Consider the following 22,552-nt stretch of genomic DNA (forward strand, 5'->3'; position numbering starts at 1 on the left):
GCATCATAGTGATTTGCAAGTTATAGGAACCACTACTAGCATTTAAATAAGATATTTCATATAGAAAACAGCTGATTACACTCACTTAACTTGCATAAGTTTTAAACATTTAAAGGAATAATAATAATACTTTGCATCTTTCATCTAAAGATTTCAAATAATGTAAACAATACATGCATACAACTCCACCGCAGATATGGAATAATTATAACCACTTACTCTAGGGAAACCAAGGCACAGAAAAATTAAGTGGCTTGCCCAAGGTGTATTAGTAAGCAGGCAACACAAGTGGAAAAAGTTTAATTACCAGGCTCTAACTAAATAGCCCTATCTCTTCATTCATGGAGTTCTCTATATAAGGTCCAATCCTGAGGCCATGAGATTTTTGCTTCAGTTAATGCAGTGTGCACCTCAGCCTTGGGCCGACAATGTAGAGGGGCGAAGTTTCAGTCCGGTGTACGGGAAAGGCCATCACGATCACAAATAATTGGGGGTGGGGAGGGACTACACTCTAGCCGGGAGCTCCAGTTCAAGCAGTTTGAACATGTTCACCACCAAAACAGTTGCCTAGAACCCAAATGCAAATACAAAGACAGGGAAAGACAAATTACAGGTTCCATGAACAGCTTTTATTAGATGCCTTTGATGCAGCTATTGATAAACTACATCATTCTCTAGTCTGATGACAAGGGTTATAGAAGAGATATGAAACTGTCCCTGAATGTGCAGGTGCTTATGTCTCCATTTTCAACATTTGTATCAGGGCTGCTGTCTTCTGATTGGATTGAATTACTGAGAGGCAGTGTCTGAAAGAGAGAGATTTGTGTTGGCAGATGGCTCATTGTCCTCCTTAAATAGTTCACCCTGTTTTTGGTTTGTACAGACCTATCTGGTGTTGTAGCAGCTAATTAAATTAGTTAAAAACCACAGGTGCCCAATGCAAGAGGAATTAAGGAGCCAGGTTTAGTTATTAGGGCTTCAAATGGGAAAGAAGTTCATGTTTCTACACTGTAGGAGGGGAAGCTTTTGTGATTTGGCGCTCTTAGAAACAAATATTCTTCAACCATCATCAAAAGCGGGGTGGGGAGAGTTGGGCAGGTAGAACTTCCATCAGTTTTCAAATGCACAAGAAACTGACATTATACAAACAAAGTACACGCACTCGTGCACGCAAACATAGATACACACACTGCACAAACAAACTAGGAATCTTGAGTGCAGGGAGAGCTCTGTACAATAGCCATTGTATATAGAGTAATCCAGGATGCTGACATTTCTTGAAGTGATAGTGAGCAACCACAGAGGCAGCAAAACCTAGTACTGGATCCTTTTTATTGTCCTAAAGACTGGTGCTGCTTTACAAAACAAAGCTTAACTGAGTCAAAAGCTACCAAGCAGAAGAACTTTCTTTTTTTTTCCTACTGAGGATGAGATCCTCCAGTGACCTAGAACTGACATGTCCCACTGAAGCAGCAGTCTGTGTAAGCTCAAAAGCTTGTCTTTTTCACCCACAGAAGTTTGCCCAATAAAAGATATTACCGCACCCATATTGTCTCTCTAATGTCCACTGTGCTGAGAGTGAGCAGATGCTGCTGAGGAAGGAAAATCCTATCATGCTCTTGTATTGCTGCTACTGAAAATGACACAACATTCCCCCTTTATGAGCATATTGGTGGAAGCTTGCATTGAATCTCCTTCCTTGACACACTCATAACCCTGTGAAGATGTGGCTGCTCCATCATCATCAGGTACATGGCAGTAAAATCTTGCACCACTGGGCTGGGAGAGGAGCTGAGGGAGCTGCCTTGATGATGGAACAGTCCACAAGGAGAATACAATTTACCTTTGCAAATACTAGCATGAAGCCATAGGGAGGGAATGAAGGAGGAAGAAAGTACCTACTCAAGAAAAAAGCCTCCAGAAATTAATCACTGTCTTGTATGAAGCTTATTGTTTTACTTATCAAAGCCTGAGCCTATGCTCTTCCATCTAACCACATATCTCCAAATTCTGTCCTGACACCACTCCTAGATACAGAGCTGACGTCTCAAACTCCACTGAGCAAAATGTCTCATCTTTCCTCCCAGGCCCTTTTTTCCCCTTTTTCCCACAACTCCATTGTCTTCCCCTCTCACCCCAAGATGACTTCTGAGTCACCTCCGGAGTCCACTTTTTACCCCCCTCTCTCCTACTCCACATACCATGCCTTTTCTCATTCAAATCCCTCCTGAAAAGACACTTTTGTGAAACCTTGGAGAATCCAAAGGAAGAAGAAAAATATCTGCACTGCTGGGGGGTTGGGCTTTGTGGACTTTCTGGGATGGAACTCCATGACATGGAGCCCATTTCTTCCCCTGTTGCTATAATGCTAAGTACACCGAAGGTGAACTAATTGTGGGTCTGATACTGAGAAGGGCTGGGCACATGCATCTCCCACAGATTTCAACAGAGCTTGGCATCCTCCACACCGCTCAAGTTCAAGAACCACACCAGGGTATTAAAACAGGGTTGCTGTCCCGCCTCCCCTTGAAAATTATTAATACATTTACTACTTTTTTGACTGAAATACATGCTTATTTCAGGCATATTTACGTTGGAATTTATTAAGGGGCTAACACAAATAAAATGAAAATACCAGTAGCCCTAGATGAGAAATTAATTTTGTGATCCCTGAGCAGGAAGGTGTAAGCTGTAGATTTGCAACAGAAACTATTTTCCCATTCCTTCACTGAGCAACAGATGCAAGAATCAGCTGAGAAGGATCCCTGAGTCAGCAAAGATAAACAGATCACTAAGTATTCTCATCACAGCAGTACTGTGCAGGACTGTCCCTAAGGAAAGAGATGCATTGCACACCTCTGTTTTTGCTTTAAATACATAATGATCCCACACTTCACATCTCTGTCCGAAGACATGTTGTGGCAAAGCCCAGAAAAGTTCAAGGTATGCCTTTTTATGGGTGTTTGATATTATTGAATTAATCAGCTAGGCTGGAACAGATGGACTGAGAACATGATGGACTGAAGAAAGGACACAACAGAGGAATCCAGACAAAACATTACTCTCAGCACCATTAGGTGAATTGCTGTCCCTTCTCAACTCTGATCCTCCAAAAACTGTATCTGATGGTCTCAGCTTTTTTTCAATGGCCTGTACCACTGCATAGGATGGGTGTATATATATACACACACACGTAACACATTTTGATTATTGCTTTGCCCTATTAATAGAGTGAAACAAAAATGACAGATTGGGATAGATTTAGAGACATTTACTTCTTCATAGTGTTCTTTATTTTGTAAATATCCATGACTTCTCCATTCTCATTCCAAGTTTCTTTAAAGGCGAATATTGATGGTGAGTTACTGTGCTACAGGGATGGGCCTAAACAAAGTCCCTGGATCAAACATCCCATAATTTAATAATTTAAGATTTGGCTCTAAACTGCATGACTTGAGCCTGCAACTCAAATTACTGAAAGGCTTTAAGCCCTGCCTACAAGACTGATTGCAAAGGAAGTTATCCTTCTTTTATTTTATCAGTAAAGGGCAGTTTATCTGAGAATACTGTTTGCTGAGACACACAATACAGCATGTCTTGTTCTGGGCTGCTGCCATTCATTCTCATGCTACCTCAGTCTATAGTGCCATCCATCTTTTATTGTCAGGAGCACAATTAATCACAATGTTTTTTCGAGGGTGGGGGGAAGGGGAGAGGACAAAAATGATAGTAATTTTTATAGAAAATACTGAAAAGTATTTCATCAATGACAGTCGTTTTTCTTCTCAATACATAGCAGTAGATTTTCTTACACTGAAATTCTGCCTGTTCCTACAGCATGTCACAAGTACAGTAAATCTGAAACCTACGCTACCAGTACAACACACACATAAATAAACAGAGTCTGCTAAATTAGGCTGCATCAGGCGATATCCCTTTGTTGACATCTGGTCCGGAAGATGAAAAAGAGCTAATAGTACAGTTTATGAGGTGCTGGGGATGAGGAAGAGCTGTATATACTACTTTTCAGATTATTTTCATCATTATCAACTAATTACACATACTGTAAACAACAGAAGTTGTGGACCACACCCTGAGGTCAGTTTTGATTCATTCCTTCCTAAGGACAAAAATGCACTGACTGCAATGGCAGCTTTGCGTGAATGAATAAAAATTAAAGTAAGAGTTTCTGGGTTGGATCTGCAGAAATTAGTTATGGATGGTAAAGCCCGGCTAATTCATATGGTCTATTTCTGCCTGTTTCCCTCCGGGGGCACAACTGTTCCTTGCAGTTTATGTAGGACCTAATCCACAAGGTTCTTTTCTCTCTCTCTCCCCTGCGCCTCCCCCTCCACCCTTTTTTTTTTTTTTTTTTTTGCTGAGTACTTACTCAGGCAAAGCTCCCATTCAAGCCAGGATTTGGCCCAATGTACATCCAGGTTTCTGCCTTTCCCAAATACACCATTTGGCATATGAATTCATCTGTATCTCCACTGGTTTTCATAGACATTTTATAACCCAGCATTCTTTAAAAATTAAATGTCAAGGATTTTTTAAAAAAAGACAAGCTACAGACTGGGCTCTTTTTTAATCCATAAGGTAATTGGTTTTCTGGAGGACTAACTGAATTTCCCAAATTTAATTTTAAAAGATGCTCCACAGTATCCATTATAGCAAACACTGTCCTGCAGATCTGATTAGCAGGCTCTCTGGACCTGCTTATTTCTGAATTGAAAGTGCAGTACAGCCTGGATAAATGAATTACCTGAGCAGCGGAACTTCTTGCTCTTGATCTGGCTGATTCGTTTGTTGGCAAGGCGACGTGGACTGCTGCATCGAGCGCCGCTGGTTTCTATCGGATTATCCTGCAGGTAATCAGCCAGCCACTTCAAATGGCAGTCACACACAAATGGATTCTGAGCTAAATGTCTGCAAGAGGGATGGGATGTTTAATCAGAAATGACCTGTGACTCTGTACTCCATCATTGTTTTTCACAAACGCAAACCTGAAGAGTAAAGTAATTGAATAAGCTCCCAAAAACTCAGGCCTGGCGGAAGCCACATGGAGCTGCACATGAATGGGAAAATTCTGTGAGCTATCGTATTTCGTAGCTCATTAAGCCTGCTGCAAGTCCTTTCATGGAGAAAGCAAAAATTAATACAGCAAAGCCTGATTTAAAGGATTCAGATCTTCTGTCTACAAAGGCCAGTGTTTTCACTTGCGAGCCTGACATGATGTATTGTAATAGAAACACATCTTTTTAGAAACACCTGATTTGAGAGAACATTTTGTGCCCTGGTTTCAAAAGAAGGTTTATTGACAAGCTCAGCTTCCTAGGGATAAAAATCTGGATAAATAAAGGAGAACACCTTGGATCAGTGGGCAAAGCCACAAATGAGCCAGAGGCCTTCACTCAAGAGTGAAATTAATGTTTGCATATCCTGTTCAGGGCTAATAGAGTTTTTTTGCATTGATTTCGATCTGAAATTTTAACTTTTCAGAATAGACAGCTGATGCAAACTAGGGCCTGACTAATATAATTCAGCAAAAGCCTGTGTGAAATACACCAGTCTAGTTGGCAACGTATTTCACCAGACATTCAAATGCGGTGATAAAGTTCCTCTGGATTATCTACAAATATTTCAGGTAGAGGCCTCTTTTGCTCCACTTAGGCTCCCAGAGATTAAGACAACAATTATTTCCGCAGTTGTTTTGGTCCTCTTTGTTGGGCTCAGTGAGGTAATAAATACAGAAAGTTTGTCAGGACTCTCTCTGAGCCTGCTTCTGCTCCCATTGAAATCAATGACAAAACTCCTACTGACTTCAAAAGGGAGCCGGATGCAGACCTCAATCATGAAAGGTCCGTTTGTTGGAGAACTGGATATGGAAAGATGTTAACTTGTGTTACGGAGCAGAGGCATAAGGACATATTCCCTGAGAGTTATGGTCCTATTAGTATCTAGGCATATTTTTCTCTCCAGCTCATATTCCATCCACACTACATTTATTTCGTTTCCTTGTCCCAGGTATGGTTAGAGGTTGTAGGTTAATATAATGAAAATAACATGCCACCTGGTTGTGGTGGCAGCACCAGAGAGAGCAGAGTCAAATGAGTGTAAAGAGTGGGGAGAAAAAATGTTCCTTACAGAGGTTACCCAAAGAGGCTAAACACTATTCCTGCATTGAGCCTGTAAACTAAATCCATTCCAGTACTGGAAGGTCCAAATACCAAACTAAACAGTATGTGATGGCAGGGATGGGCTGTGCTCAGTGCTCTAAAAAAAGGTAGAAACTGGAAATCAGCTACAACACCAAACTACCCACAGAAAAGTGTCTCAATGGGAAGCCATGAGGAAAGCTTGATATACACTCTAAGTAATGGTCCCAAGCTCTGTCTAGAAAAAATATGGAACCCAAGAAGTAACTTTTATAGCTTAACATTTTAAAAATATTGTTTCACTTAGTTTGTTGAATTTCATGAACATCTAGCATTTGCAACAGAGTCATATATACACACACAAACCAAAGCCAGTTATACATCACAGAAATATTTATTTTAATGTTTGCTTGGATTGGTGCACCAGGTGCTGGCCAAATATTTGTGGCAAATTATCTCCATGATCCCAGCCTCTTGAGCTTACTTGTTGCTAAAAACAACAATTGTACGTTTTCTTTTAGGTGAGCAAACATACACAAAATAAATTTACACAATGCAGTGCCTGTCTTGCAGTGTGGGCATGTGTGCGTACAGACACACGCAAAGTTTTGGTCCTTTTTTAAAATGCGTTTGCCAGTCAGACTCTGTGAGAGGAGTATTATTCTTTCTTTGGAAGTTCTCACAGCTTTATGATGAAAAATCTTACCCTGTAAAATATCAGGTTTGGTGTATCCTTATGTATCCAAGAAAAATAATGGGTTTCTGACCCCTCTCTTAGTCCTAATGCCTTAATATCGTCTCACACTAAGACGCAGAGAAAACATAATAGATCCATGGATTTTTTAAAAAATTAATATTTTACCTGGCCCAAATGAACAACAACTTACAGTGATACACATTTACCCCACATGCCTGGAATGTCAATTAAAATATAGCTTCAGCTCTTATGAACTATGCAGCAGGGCTCAACATCCAGTAGGGATAAATAACAAATACATAGGCTCACAGAAAAACATTATGCAAATATTTTAAAATATATGAAGTCTGCTGTGCATATAACCTACATAAAGTCAAATGCACATGCCCAGTATCCTCCCTATTTAAAACCACTGAATGTCCCTGAATGAAATAATTATATTCATTAATAAATTTATGATATTTATAAGACCCCTGGAAAAGAGGCAGAACCTTGTAGAATTTGGCAGTGCTGAATTATTCTATACTTTTCTTTCATGTTTTTCTTTTATTTCTGACAAAAATGGGAAGCTACTGGCCTTGGGTTTCTTCAATACTGTCTTAATGCCAGATGCAAAGGCAGTGCAAAGATAGGGAACATCTTTGGAGAAAAGGGAAGAGCTGTCAGTTGTAGCATGTCTGGGTACTCACAGAGTCTGGATTGATTGGAGAGGTGCAAAGAGCCCCTTGCTGATGGTCTGCAGTTTGTTGTCATAAAGAGATAGCAGGTTGAGATTATGCAGATCTTGAAACGTGTTTACCCTGAGGCAGTTGATCTTATTGGCATTGAGAAGCCTGAAAGCAGAGGAAAGGTTTATAATTCACTAATATTGTAATTACCAGATAAAGAGAGACTGAACTTTGGGGTTAACCTAAAAAAAATGAAACCACTCAAACCAAATCATTCCACATTAAAGGTCCTTGGTCTGCCTGTTACCTTAAAAGCAAAAACCCTACAGTCACCATTAGAGCTATCAATCTGAGGGACATATCAATCTGAGCCACACAGAGATGGCTATAATAGAGTTAGATAAGCAAAAAAAAAAAAAAGTCCTGAAAATATAATTTTTTGCACATAATTTGTACAAGATAATTCCAGACAAACATTGCATAGGGGTCATAGAGACAGTTTTCTCCTTAATAATCCTTACATAATTTACACAAAGAGATGGTCAAACAGTTGCCTTCCCCCACGTAGTGGCTATTGTATGGAAGTCCACTGTAAGAGGCAGACAGGGCACCTCTTTTAACCCACAGTCAGCAGGTGTTTGAACCCTGCTCGAAGCTGCTGAAGTTCTGACCACCTCATTGCGGTAGTTGTGGCTAGTTAGTTCTATCAGAGAGTGACAGCGAGTCTCCTGAGGGACAGGAAACTAGAGCAGTAGGTTCTGGAACAAAAATCTAGGGAGAGCCAGGCTCCCTTGATAGTTATGCGTGATACAGGTTGAGTTACTAATAAAGTCAAAACCCAGGAATGGGGTGAGTTTGAACACTTCACTCAGGGCACGCTGACATGAGGGACACAGACTGGCAGTTCACCATACATAATTGCATACAAACTATTATTTTAGGAGAATATTCCATTTAGCTTCCATAGATCCTGAGCTATTTACTGCTGGCTTGCGATGACATGCAAAGATAGACCCTTTACATTTAGTGTAGTCCATAGATATCACAAGCAACATGGTTTCTATGATGACAATAAAGAAATAAGAAACAACAAAGTCAATCACACTCCTTTATTACCTTGTACATCCCATCAATTTATGTTCTGTCTATGGGCTGTAAACTCCACGGGACTATCTATATGTGTGTACTGTACAGTGCCAAGCATATAATCATTGCCAAACAAATACATTAGTAGCATAATAAATAAATGTAGTGTGAACCTTATTTAAGTCTCATTGCTTCTAGTTTCACAGTTTATCCACCAACATTAACTAATTGGAATGATCATGCTGGGGCCAGGCTGTAGCTTTAAGCTACTGGCCACATTAGTGCAGAAGGGTGAGAGAGGCCATGTAGCAGTGGGAGTTTCAGGAAGAATTCTGACCAGCTCAGCCAGGATTTTTCCAGAGGCTTTGGGGAAGACACATCACAATGGGAGTTTCACAACCCTTATGAGATGCAGGTTCACTCATCCCTTTAAGAAAATAGTACAAACAAGCATAGTGCCTGCCTTCTCCACTTCAGTTATGTCAGTCTCCTGTGCAGGTGTGCAAGGGGAATAGTATAGAAGAAGGCATCTCAGTGCCTCTCCCACCTTCACATCTGCACAGAGGACCCATAATAATTCAAATGTAGTCCATTCATCCAGAAAAACAATACAGAATGGATAGCACCAAGGAAAGCTTCCCCCTACCACCCAGTCATGGTCACATCAACTCTGACATGTATAATCTTCATCAGTAATAGGGGAGTGCAGTCTTCATTGCCCATTCAGGCTCAACTTTCAAGTACTACCAACCTGAGCCATACTCAAGACTGTGGCCTACACATGTAAGACCTCACACCAATCTAGACCTCTTCTTTTCTGTGTTCTACTGTAGTTTCTGAAGTGGCTTATGTTTCTTCAGGACCTCTGAAGTGTCTTGACCTAAAGCTTTTCCCTAAAGTTGTTTACCTAAAGAATTCGACAGCATTTTTATTTTTTGAAGGGATGCCTATCTTTGTTGAAATGATTCAGTAAATCTGTCATCAAACCTATATGAAACTGACCTCTCCATTTAACTTCAGTGATTCACCAAAGTTATCCACAAAATCCTTAACTATCTTTGAGCTTTCTGAAACTGATAATGGATTTTCAACAGGCAACAACTTTCTAAAAAGGAAATCTTATTCTAGTTGGTAAGACTGAAACAGTAAGAGTGAAAGGCTGTTGCAATGGGATCTGAACCTGATCGCTGCTTCTGTGTGCTGCCACAATAATAGTAATAGGGTTGTGTTTGCGGGGATAAAGGTATCTTTGCTTCCTGAGCAAACTAGCATGAAATCTTAAATAACACTTGAGGGTGTCTTACACAGGAGTATTGTCTCCTGCATGAACTTGCACCTCTAGCCCTAAGGACACTAGGGCACATTCTGTCAGGTAGAAGTGCATGCCAGCTAGGGTAACATCTTGCTATCCTTTTCTCCAACAAAGCATGCCACACAGAGTTTTCTTAATGCTATTCTACCCTTCAACTACAAGAAGTCTTTCATACAAATTAAGGCCACCACTACTCTGTACTCCCCATTTTATTTGTGGGGTGCCCCAGATATTGCACTGAAGTGTTACAATAGTTGTGCTAGTAAATACTTAGTTGTAATACTTGGAAACAGAGGGTCCTTTTCTCAAGGATTTACAGTGTGCAGTTCTTTGACATAATAACGTGTCAGAATACAGTTTCCCTGCTTAACCAAGGGGGAAAATCAATATTAATTCACCTGGATTTTCTTCATGATGCTGTGCAGCAGGCTACTGGTCTATGATGGGATAAGGTCCAATAGAGGGCAATGAGGGATAAATGTGGGCAGCTCTTGCTTGAACAAACAGCTTACAGCATTTTACAGAACTGAAATCTTGGTCTCAAATAGGGGGCTTACAACAGCACCCTGCCCCCTGGGCAGCTTAAAATGCTGCAACTGGTGATTATGTGGCATGTAATCTAAAATCTTACTGACCCTAGCTGTACTACAGAGTAATTTTCATATTAGGACACTTGAATAATTCCTCCAGTGTATTAGGCATGCTGAAGCTTTGCTTCAACAGCAGGCATGCAGATCATCAGTTAATGACTTGTTCTTATGATTTTCACTGTGTCCAAGACAAAATAATCACCATGACCTCTGAGTTCTCATGCATTACGTGTCTCCCTTTCTCAAACTGATACAGGTCAACACATTATAGAAGGCAGCATAAAAAGGGGATAGGTGTTGCACTTATGAGCCCTTCAGCTATCACCTCTCTTCTTATCTACTATCCCCACTTACTATTTCCCTATTTTAATGTAACATTCACTAACCGCTGTGTTTCAAGAGGACTGTTCCATGATCATATTACAAACACGCTGTTGTACTGACCACAGTGCCCCAAACCATCCTCCAGCTGTCACTTGCTCAGAGCTGGATGATTTGTTTTGGACCCATACACTTGTACTGATGCACCAATGTTGGTCAAAGTGAAGTGCACCATCTGCAAACTGAAAAATGATGCAAGGTCAGCGCTGATGGCATTCCCTTGGCGCTGCTAAAATGCACTATTGGCCTTGTAGGGGAATCACTTCTGGCTGTCTTTTGCCTAGTGTGGAAAACTGGAACTGCTAACCGCCTGGAAGGACAGTATTGTGATCTCATGTTATAAGGGTAAAGGACTGTGCAGCGAATGTAAGAGCTACAGGACGATCACCTTGTTGTTCATGCTAGGGAAGATGTTTGCGCATGTTCTGCTTGCGTGCTTGGAGCCCCGGCTGCATCAGAAGCATCGCTCCCAACAGTCAGGGTTTACGAGAAACAGGTCCACATTAGATGCCATTTTGGCCCTCCGCTTGCTGTCAGAGATACATCGTGAGTTCAAGCAGCCCCTGCAGGTGGCGTATGTCGATCTTAAGGCTCTGTTCGATTCAGCTGACTGAGTCATGCTCTGGAAGGCCTTAAAGGGCATAAGTGTCCCAACCACTTGGTGATCTCTCTCTCTCTCAGACCTTGATTATGTGGATGACGTTGTTCTTCTAGTACAGAGCCCCGACAGGTTTTGCAACGCACTCCAGCAAATGAAGGAGTCAGCTAAGGTTGGTCTCCATGTTTCGTGGTCAAAGACAAAGCTGCAAAATCTAGGGATCAGGTCCACCCATGACCCCAATCTCTTTGACTAATGAAACTGTCAAAGTAGTCTCCAGCTTTTGCTATTTGGGTTCTATACTCACCAGTTCCTCACATGGGGGTTGTTTGCTGGATTGACATTGCAGCATCTGTCATGGGTGGTTTAAAATGAATATGGAATCAACATCATCTTGGCACAACCACAAAGTTCAGGATCTATTTCAGCTGTAGCCTCTCCGTACTGCTGTATGGTTGCGAAACAGGGACACTATGGCACTCAGACTGGGCAAAGCTGGAGGCTTTCCACACAAAATGCCAAAATTGTACATTGGGCATAAAGTGGAACAACTTCATTTGTAATGCAGATGTTTACGGTTGCTCTGATCTACAGATTACTGGGGCCACTCTCCACAGACAGCATTTTACGCTTTTTGGACATGTCGCAAGAATGCCACAAGACATTCCAGCAAATGCTGGTCTCCAGGTGGCTTGTAACATCCGGGATAAAATTCCACCAACCGAGGATGGAGGGAACCCAGAAGGAACCCAGTCTGTTCCGATGTTGGACTCTTGGACTGTCAAGCCCTTGCTACCACATAGGAAAGGACCAAATGGTGAACAATTGCTATGGCCAACCATTTAGCTAAGAGTTGAAGAAGAAAAAGCAGTATTGATGCCATATGAGATTACAGTGACACATGCAAATACCTTTCCTTTGGGCATGGAGGATAGATTTGACTTCACACCCAAACTGGGAGTTTTCTCCATTGTGTCTCCTTTTCTGATGTTCCTCCAGCTCTCTCTGGGTCTCTCCAACAACCCGCTAATATTTCCAGTAGCTGTTGCCAGTGATTTATGGTGCTGCTTTTGATATTCTTTTAACTACTATACAGAAATGTAACCCTGCATTATAATGCAATCTCTCTCTCATTTCCAGCCCCATTCTGGTTGCAGTCTACCTGATCACATCAACAGATCTCTGACTTCAGCTCTGGATTTGAGTATCTGAAGAGAGATTTTTTATTTGAAGCCAAAACGTTACTTAATCTTCATGCAGGGCCTGTGCAGGCCTGTGCACCACAGTTCGAATCAGAATCAGCTTCCAGAGTTCCTGCACTATGCAACCGAAGTAGCATTTTCTGATATTCTGCACTGCTAGCTCTGTTTCTAATGACTGAAATTCTCTCACATTAATGTGCGCAGATATAAACCAGGCCCTTCAGCTCACACTGTGTACTATGTCAACAACAGCAGACGAGGCAACGAACACGAGACACAGCAACTGGGAACACACTACCTTAGAGTAAGGTCTCCAACTTTGTGGAATAAAATAAACCACTTTCTGTGAACCACACCCTGACAGAGGAGTGATTGTTCAATAGAGTGTCCCCAACCCACCAATCCAGGAAAGAATTGAACAGAGAGGGGGATACAGCAGAACTTTACTAATCTACACCCAAGATTGAGAGATGCATTGAGTGGCTGAATTTTGCCAGTCAGTAACACAAGTAGAACTTTAGGAAAATGCAATACAAAATGTGTTTTGATATTTCTTGCCAGTGGTCATTTGGCTGCAATTCTTTATGAGAATTATTTATGGCATAGTTAGTAAAAGTAGCAGAGTGTACAATGATGAAATCTTAGTAATGAGTCCTCCTCACAGCATCTGCAATTAAATCTACACTCACAGATGGGGAAGCCCTACCTTTATTTTGTGAGGTGTGCACCTTAGCAAGACTGTTCAGCACGGATGCAATTCACCCCTTTATAGAGGGTCAGCACAGGGCCTATGCATCACTTTACCTTTGTAACACCTCAAAACAGGAGTGCTAAAAGGGATATCAATGCTATACAGCTCATCCTCTGCATAGGAGTGAAGATTGCACACACCAAGAATATTACAACATTGTGGTTGGAAAGTCTAGCCTTCAAAACTTAGGAAGTGCCAGAATCGAGGTTGCCTGTAGAACCCCTTCTGTGTATGCATTATGATACACTCTTTAATTACATGATCACTTCTTATTTTTTCTGAGATGGCTGAACCATTTTTGCTGAAGTTTATAATTATATATACATCATAATTCAGCCTGAGGTAGACACCCAGCATAGCAAACTGCAGCCCAAGCAACTTAAGTCATAGAATCATAGAATATCAGGGTTGGAAGGGACCCCTGAAGGTCATCTAGTCCAACCCCCTGCTCGAAGCAGGACCAATTCCCAGTTAAATCATCCCAGCCTGACCTTAAAAACCTCTAAGGAAGGAGATTCTACCACCTCCCTAGGTAATGCATTCCAGTGTTTCACCACCCTCTTAGTGAAAAAGTTTTTCCTAATATCCAATCTAAACCTCCCCCAAGTCTGGCAAAGTCGTGAGGAACTGAAAATGGGATTTTGTAACGGGAAGTGCCAGGAAACCTAAACTATAGCTCATGCCTAGGGCGGCTAAACAAGAAGCATGACAACAGGAATTTAAAGAGTGGTGCTCCTTCCACGCTACATATCCCTCACCTGAGGTCTAAAAACTATACACAACAATATTTATAATGTCATATTTATTTAAAAGGGAAAAAAGATATCCTTAATAGACGACTATTGTCTCATAGGGAACAGGCAACAAGTTCAAGAGCAGAGAAAGAGACTTACTGATCATATAGGTACTGTACATACAGAAATATCTCTAAACAAAATGGTTTTCAGAATTGTCCCAGAGGCATTTTAAAAGTAACTGTGTGTTAACTATAAAGTCAGCACTTAATTAAATAATAGCAAACAATAAGGAAGGGAGGAGTAAGAAAAACTCAAACACCCATTCTGAGAAAATCATGAACATTCCCAATATTAGAAACTAGAGTTTACAAAGTTTGACTCTTTCCTGGTAAATATTTGCCACTATTTGCAGTAATACAACCAGAAACAACACTGTGAGAGATACCACTGCTATGATAGGTACGACAGAAATACAAACCTAGAGAGACTGAGTCTATATATACATCCAAGATATATAGGCATACTTCCTACTTTATGGATCACAGAAAGTAATTTAAAAAGGGACTTGGTTATGTGAACTAGAGTGAGAACTCACATAACCATTTAGAACCGGGAGCTCAGTTAATACACAACATACTTCTGTGACCAGCAGTTGCTGTTCTGTAGAGGATATATAGTACCTAAGAAATATACCTCTAGTACCTGAAGCTACACAGCACAGACACAGAAAAAACTTAGAGGTAGAGAAGGTTGGAAATTTTTTGTCAAAACATTTCTGACAGAAAATGCCAATTTTTAAAATTCAAAACATTTAAAAAATGTGTAAATTTTGATGAAAATTCCCATCCCAAAATTTTTTTTAGGATAATTTTCATTTAGGAAAATACTGGATTTTTTTCAGATTTCTGCATTTAGTTTAGATTTTTTTCATTTTTTTATTGTTTTAATTATTGTAATTATTATTATTATTACTGCATTACTGTTGTAATAACCCAGTTGGACACTGATGGCAAACAGAAGGTAATTTGATCTAGTAAAGAAGATAAGTTGGTTGAATCAGTACTAGATCAGCAGCTGATCTTAATTTTTAAAAATAAGAAGATAAATTACAAATATTTCAGTGATTATATTATGCCATATTTAATAACATACATGAACCAAATGTGCATTGGCTAGGCAACAGTTCTGCAGAAAAGGACCTAGGGGTTACAGTGAACGAGAAGCTGGATATGAGTCAACAGTGTGCCCTTGTTGCCAAGAAGGCCAATGGCATTTTGGGATGTATAAGTAGGGGCATTGCCAGCAGATCGAGGGATGTGATCGTTCCCCTCTACTCCACATTGGTGAGGCCTCATCTGGAGTACTGTGTCCAGTTTTGCGCCCCACACTACAAGAAGGATGTGGAAAAATTGGAAAATGTCCAGCGGAGGGCAACAAAAATGATTAGGGGACTGGAACACATGACTTATGAAGAGAGGCTGAGGGAACTGGGATTGTTTAGTCTGCGGAAGAGAAGAATGAGGGGGGATTTGATAGCTGCTTTCAACTACCTGAAAGGGGGTTCCAAAGAGGATGGATCTAGACTGTTCTCAGTGGTAGCAGATGACAGAACAAGGAGTAATGGTCTTAAGTTGCAGTGAGGGAGGTTTAGGTTGGATATTAGGAAAAACTTTTTCACTAGGAGGGTGGTGAAACACTGGAATGCGTTACCTAGGGAGGTGGTGGAATCTCCTTCTTTAGAGGTTTTTAAGGTCAGGCTTGACAAAGCCCTGGCTGGGATGATTTAGTTGGGGATTGGTCCTGCTTTGAGCAGGGGGTTGGACTAGATGACCTCCTGAGGTGCCTTTCAACCCTGATATTCTATGATTCTATGAACCATGAAGAAGGCAGGTATGGAATAGACTACTCTTCAGGAAAGTTTCTTCCTATCCCCTTTTAGTTAGAAGTTGACTTATGGCCTGAAGTATGCAAGTTTAAATCCCTTCCAAAGCTCTTGATTATGCTTTACTCCTACTATAGCAACTTTGGATATTGTTTTACTCCATGAAAATGTCCTGTTTTATCTTGTTAAGATCCTGGCTTAAATCATTACTTCAAATGATTAATTATTGGACTCAAACATGTGCATTAGGTAAACCCACAAAATAAATACTGATTTCAATTCCTCTAACATATTATAGGTGAGAAAGCCAGCTATAACTCAACAAGCAGAAAAACTGATTCTGTTTAGACACTGCACCTTTTAAAAACTGTGCTCAAAAAATGACAAGAGTTTCATTCTGTTTAGAGTGTTTTTGAAAGAGGGAACAGATAGCAGTGTATTTTGCAACCGTATTTAAACACGGCCTTACCAATATTTCTCTTACAACAAATTATGGTGAAAGTAATTTCCATTAATTTTTTTCATTGTGTTATCAGCCTAATCGGATGTGATTTATACACAGGTTCCACATGTGGTACAGCATTCAAAGAGAAGTTAAAAATTCCAGAAGAAATAAAACCACATGCTACTTAGAGGGATGATGGATTATTAACTCAGCTCTCTCTTTTCATCCATTTGGACAAGTTAAAAAAGTGTGTGGAAAAGATCGCTCAGAAGTTTAAGATCCCATGTCTCCATAGTGTAAGGGAAAGAGGCTAATGACCTATGGTTTGCACTCTGTTGAAAGCCCTGAGCAGAACACAACTCTATTAAAATACTATGACTGTGTTACTAAGAGCGAATTTGTCCAGGCACGCTGTAATAATAATGTGTTTCAGCTAAGTCATTTGAAAGAAAGCGTACTGAGTTGGCACAGTAATGGTATCAGATGCTCACAAGTTCCAGCTACATAATTAAGATGGTCTTCCAACTGAATTATATACACAAGCACAGTGTCAAGTAATTAATATTTAAATAATATTTTGAACTTCCAAAACAAAATGATTGAAAATAATTGGTTTTTAAGAGTAAAGAGGGATGCTGATGAGGCTTTCACCCCAGTGGCATTTTTATTTTCTGCTCAGTGAAGACAAGTAATCAAACTATCAGCAAATAACTACATAACTCAAAGTCTGAAACAGCAGCCTAGCCTTAATGCACTCGGAAGACTGCGGGTTGCTCTCTGTTGCTAGTGGATGGATCAGAAATCATTCTAAGTACATTAATAAGCTGAGGGAAAATGAAGGGGAGAAAAGCTGCACGGAGCCACTGTGAAGCTATTTCTTCTTCCTTTTAGTTAGCTTTGTATTATGATAACGATGACAATAGAGCTAGAATTAAAACAGCCAATATTCTGTCACTTGACCAATGGGGCCCACTTGCCAGACTCCTTTGGGGAAAATGAGAACAGGATGGGAAAGAGCAGGCTTAAAAGACATTGGAGACTTGTAAGGAGATAGGTGACTGAAGTTATTTGCATGGATAACAGTAGAATTCAAATCGAATACACGTAACTCTTATTAAATACCTACATCAAAAGGCTTCACCTACATTCAAAGTCCCTGTGTGGGAGGTATGAAGGTATATCTACACTGCAAACCTGTGTCAGCTGACTCAGGTTCACAGAGCTTGGACTGTTGGGCTATTTAACTGCCGTGTAGATGTTCTGATGCAACCTGCAGTCTGATTTCGGGGACCCTCCCACCTCACAAGGTCCTACAGCCTAGGTTCCAGCCCAAACCCAGACATCTACATTGCAATTAAGCAGCCTGCAGCCGAAGTTAGCTGGCAAGGGTCAGCCATAGGTTTTTAACTACAGTGTAGTCATACCCTAAGAAGGGAGGCTGCATCAAGCAAGACACTGGGAATCAGGACTTGGGTTCTATTGACTCGCTTTATCATAGAGCAAACCACAACTATTTCTATTCACCTATATCTCAAGGGTGATGTTAGGCTTAATTAATGTTTGTAATGGTGTTGGATCCTCAACTAGCTGGTTACATCAGCATTAAAAGCCAGAAGTTAGCGTAGAGTGGTACCTAAGATTCCATACAGATAGCTGTGGCCACAAGGGTGTCTATATACAGTATTTTGACACCGTTACAATTTCTATCTAGGTGGAGCTTCCCAAATGCTGCTATGATTGATTTGAAATATGGCCACCAGCTGTTGGTATAAAAACTGTATCTTTTTTTCCTGAAAGTATTCTCCTCTTGAAAGGTATTCTAAATATTGATGTCCTGAGCTAAAAAGGTGTCTCCCTCTGAGAAAGATGGAATACATCTAATGCCATCTGTTTATCAGGCATCAAAGTATTAAAATATCAGTGTATTTCACTAAAGAGACTATTATTACAGATTAGTTGAGAAAGCATTGAGAAATTAAATGTCATTATTTCCAACAAAAACTAAGCACTGAAAGACCTACAATCTTTCCAGACTTAAGCCAGTATAATCCTCTGTAAAATGTGATAAAATGGTATGTAGTAAAATGGTGTGGAAAAGGCTAAGATTTGAAAAGAAATCCCCCCCCCCAAATGTATCTTAATATGCATCACTATGATCCAGTTAGAAGAAAAAAAAGTGCTTGTCATTACCAGTAGCTGGCATAACTAGAGACACCAATAAAAGATATTACAAAACTGGGATAAGCATGCTATGGAAGATTAAGAAGGCTTCTAGCAGTCTGATATGAAGAGCACAAAGCTTGCTACCCGTCATCTGCCTCAATATATTTAGAAAACCACTGATATATATCTTTTTCTGTATTATGACTGGCCACCAACATTTCTGCCAGGATTCAGCTGACAATGCCAAGAGCTAATTCATTATCAGTTTTTCTCAACAGTTTAGAAAAGGAGGTGAAGACAAAGAATTTGTCCAGTGGAAATTAAAAAGGGAAACTCCAAAAGGTACAATTTAATTATTCATGTTGCAATTTAATCATGGTGCAGTCTAACATTTTGCCTTTGTCAGATTTTAAACGCTTCAATTTCACTTCTCCTCCAAAAGATGGCAGCTCAAGCTGAACAATGACTAACACTATACTGGGGTATTTGTGACTGTGAAGAAAGAGGGCAGTTGAATTACCAACACCTCTTGTCACAGCGCCTGGGCTTCTTGATAGGTTCTCCCATTTAGATACTGACCCTGTTCAGCTTATGAAAGCCAATGAGATCATAGCTGATGTATAGCCACATAACAGATCAGCTAAGTTTGTAATATTATCACAAGAGTAAACACAGAAAGATTGAAAGGAAAAAAAAAAACCCCACACTGCAAGTGGCCTGAAAATAATTTTAAAGCTTGACAGATCTATACAGAGACCCTTCTTCTCTACTCGGGACTAGACTCTGATCTGATTGTCGTCCTGTTCTTCCCAGGATTGCATTAAATAACAAGACAAAAGTGTCCCACGTGATTCTGCTAAGAATTGAAGATGGTCACTTGTTCCATAAGTAAAATGCTGTGATTGGTGCCATGGTAAGCAATCCTTTGCTTAGAAGTGACAGGGTACACTCTAAAGCGAAATGTTCCACTGTTTGTAAGGTGCCCAGTAAGGCCCAAACTCACAAGGTGCTCAACGCCCTCAACTGCCAGTAAGGAACTGGATTCTGAGAGATGCTCAACGCCTTCTAGGACCACAGTTTCTCCAGGGTATAGGTTCCTCACAGAATTTAGTAAATGAAAGTCTGTTGACTTACAGGGCTTTCCAGAAGACAATTTAAATATGATATATAACAATCCAAATAAAGCACAAGAAAATCTGAAAAATTCTAGACCTATACAAACATTTTCTCAAAGACCATATTGCGTTCACCGAATCTGCTGTTTCTAATGTAACCATTTAACTTGAGATACAGAGCATCTTAATGGTACTTCACTATCCCCTGCAGTGCTTCCAAGCTGGTTTAATTTGTAGTGAGAACACAAGTGCATGGTCTGCATAGCTTTTTCAAAAGGAAACAAAAACATCCCCACTTTTTAGAGAGATTGCAATAAAGGCAGTGTGGAATACACATATTTCTATTTGGTTTGGATTCATAACCATTGAATTTTGCTTTGTTCTGGGTTTAACCCAAACCTCTCAATTCAAATCAAATCAAAATAAAGTAGAAATCATAAATAATTCTTTTAAAAATGTAAAATAATGACCCAGATTCACTCAGAAGTACAAGTGGGTTAAATCAAACCGTTTGGATGCATTCGCTCAGTCAGAAGTGTAATGAGTTGACAAACACCGAAAGGTGTGGGTGGGACTCTTTTACTGAGCATTTATTTATCATCAATACCATGGGATTACAGAATGTTTGGAAGACTGGACTGCAACTGCATCTGGTTGTGAAAATAAATTGATGCTTAGAAAGTGGAAAAGCTCTAGGGTCCAAGTTTTAAAAGACTGGGATGGCAGCTTGGCAGAAATTGGTTCATCCAGGCACCTTATTTATAAGACTAAATGTCTAAACTGAAGAATTTCATGGGATAGGAAGAATTTATCTGTTATCGGAAGGGAAACAGGTGTGCTGATGACAGGTACACATGAGGTGACTAGGGAGTGTTGGGGGGCAAGCAATGGTGTGCAATGAAGGATTTTGTTATGGAAAATTGTCTGTTTGTTCACAGGTTTTGTTATTTTTATATATGATTTTGTAGCACTGGTTAAAACTAATAAAGATATGTTACTTCAAAGATTATATTGGAGGTGCTGGACACAGGGGTGCAGAGCTTATTGCTTTCAAGTTTGCAGAGAGATTGTGAAAACTTTTCTGCCTTACATCACCCTGAGTGGGTTAGCACCTCTCTGCATTCTCTTTGAGTTTCAGATTCTACCTAACTCAAATCCAATGGCTAAACATCGAGAATCTGGTGGAAACTCGGTGCGATAATTGAATTCCATGTGGCATCCGCCTAGAATTATAAATCAACTCACAGGCTAAAACTGGCACATAACTTCACCCAACCCTCTCTGGAGCTTCTCTAAGTGGTCTGAACGACTTGGTGGTACAAAACTGGGCTGGAGATGTTGTGATAACAACATCCCTTGTGGAAGTACTGGAAATCTCATTACCAGCCAAAACCCACAACACAGAAGCAGAGGAAAATGAAAAGCAATGAGCGTTAACTAAACAAAAGTTTGACTGGCTTTTAGAGGGAAAAGGCTTGGGAAGAGTGTTCATTTGCACCAGTTTTCAAATGTCAGTGCAATTTCTCACTCTGTATAATTGTATTTTGAATAGACAAGGAAAGTTACTAGTTAACACCACACTTCACTAAAATTAGTGACTTGGATCTAAGGTTTTGGCTTGAGCCCATCTCTAATTCTGGAACACCTTTAAAATGCATTCTATCTGTTTATACTTCAGTGTACACACATTAGTATGTTTATAGCTCACTCCCCACTTCAATGCACACATTTAACTCTGATGCTAACTGAAATCACAGACATCTATAACATGAGAAGAGAACCCTAAGCTTCTTGTGGATTGTTATGGAGGTGAAGCTACAACAAACCCATCATTTTCCAGGTACAAGCTCTTCAGCACACTGGCGTATAGAAAGAGTAAGTACAGGGCTAGATACAAAAGAACAGAAACGACTCTGGGAAACTTTTCTTCTGCATAATTGTCCAATTGACCTTAGCAAGCTCAACCTCTCAAGATTTAAGATCAACACGTCACAGCACCAGTATGACCAGTGACAGTGTAAGGCAAATTTCCTTAAGGAACAAGGTTTATTGAAAACTGATACATGTTAGACACTTGATAAACCAGATTACATTCCCTACTTAGGTACCTAATCTCTTTAAACAGAAAATGTTATGATATCCTTTTGGCTCCAGGGACGAAGATACCTCAAAGCATGTGGTGTTTGACAGCAATAAAAATGGTCTGAAATGATTGTTTTAATATGGCTGCAAAAAGAGCACTGTTCAGATATGAAAAGGATGGTTAGACTCTGTGTGAATTATCCACAATTCATTGGCATGAGCCATTTGAATCGTAGCTCTGTTTCGCTGCAGGATGGTGTTGCAGATTTAGCCATGAGGGGGTAAGCAGAGTAGTCATCAAGCTTATTTGTCAAACTGCTGCAGAGAAAGAACCAGCCGTGTGGTGTTAAGTTTTACCTACTGCACTGTGATTGGCATGTTATTTGGGAAACTCAGGAATTCTTGAAAGGTCTTGTCCATGTCCCAAGAAAATTGAAAGACAGATGACTAAGTTGCTTTTATTCCAGCCTCCAGACAGACCAAGATTAGTTTAAAGCCTCCTGGAAAGGTAGTAAAACTGACTGTGGCTAATGTTTACATGAAAACATCCATCTCCAACTGAAGCACTTTTCATTTCTGTAATATTCATATACATGTCAGACAAGCAATGCTAATAAAGCAAATGCTGTTCTACAGCTGTGTTCTCCTTCTATGTGGCAACAAGATAAAGTCACTAATAAATTCA

At 40.1% G+C, this 22,552-nt stretch overlaps 1 protein-coding gene across 2 annotated transcripts in view; it reads right to left on the minus strand.

Moving 5' to 3' along the window:
• SLIT3 (slit guidance ligand 3) overlaps nt 1-22,552 on the minus strand; it is an 802,550-nt gene that overhangs the window by 192,187 nt on the left and 587,811 nt on the right. For both annotated transcript variants that reach the window (XM_073355953.1, XM_073355954.1), the window contains 2 exons: nt 7,545-7,688; nt 4,766-4,929 (listed from right to left, as the gene is read on the minus strand). In XM_073355953.1, coding sequence (XP_073212054.1) covers nt 4,766-4,929; nt 7,545-7,688 — 308 coding nt within the window. The remainder of the gene's footprint in view (nt 1-4,765; nt 4,930-7,544; nt 7,689-22,552) is intronic.

The sequence above is a fragment of the Lepidochelys kempii genome, chromosome 8 (assembly GCF_965140265.1).
Source record: "Lepidochelys kempii isolate rLepKem1 chromosome 8, rLepKem1.hap2, whole genome shotgun sequence".
NCBI classification, from domain to species: domain Eukaryota; kingdom Metazoa; phylum Chordata; order Testudines; family Cheloniidae; genus Lepidochelys; species Lepidochelys kempii.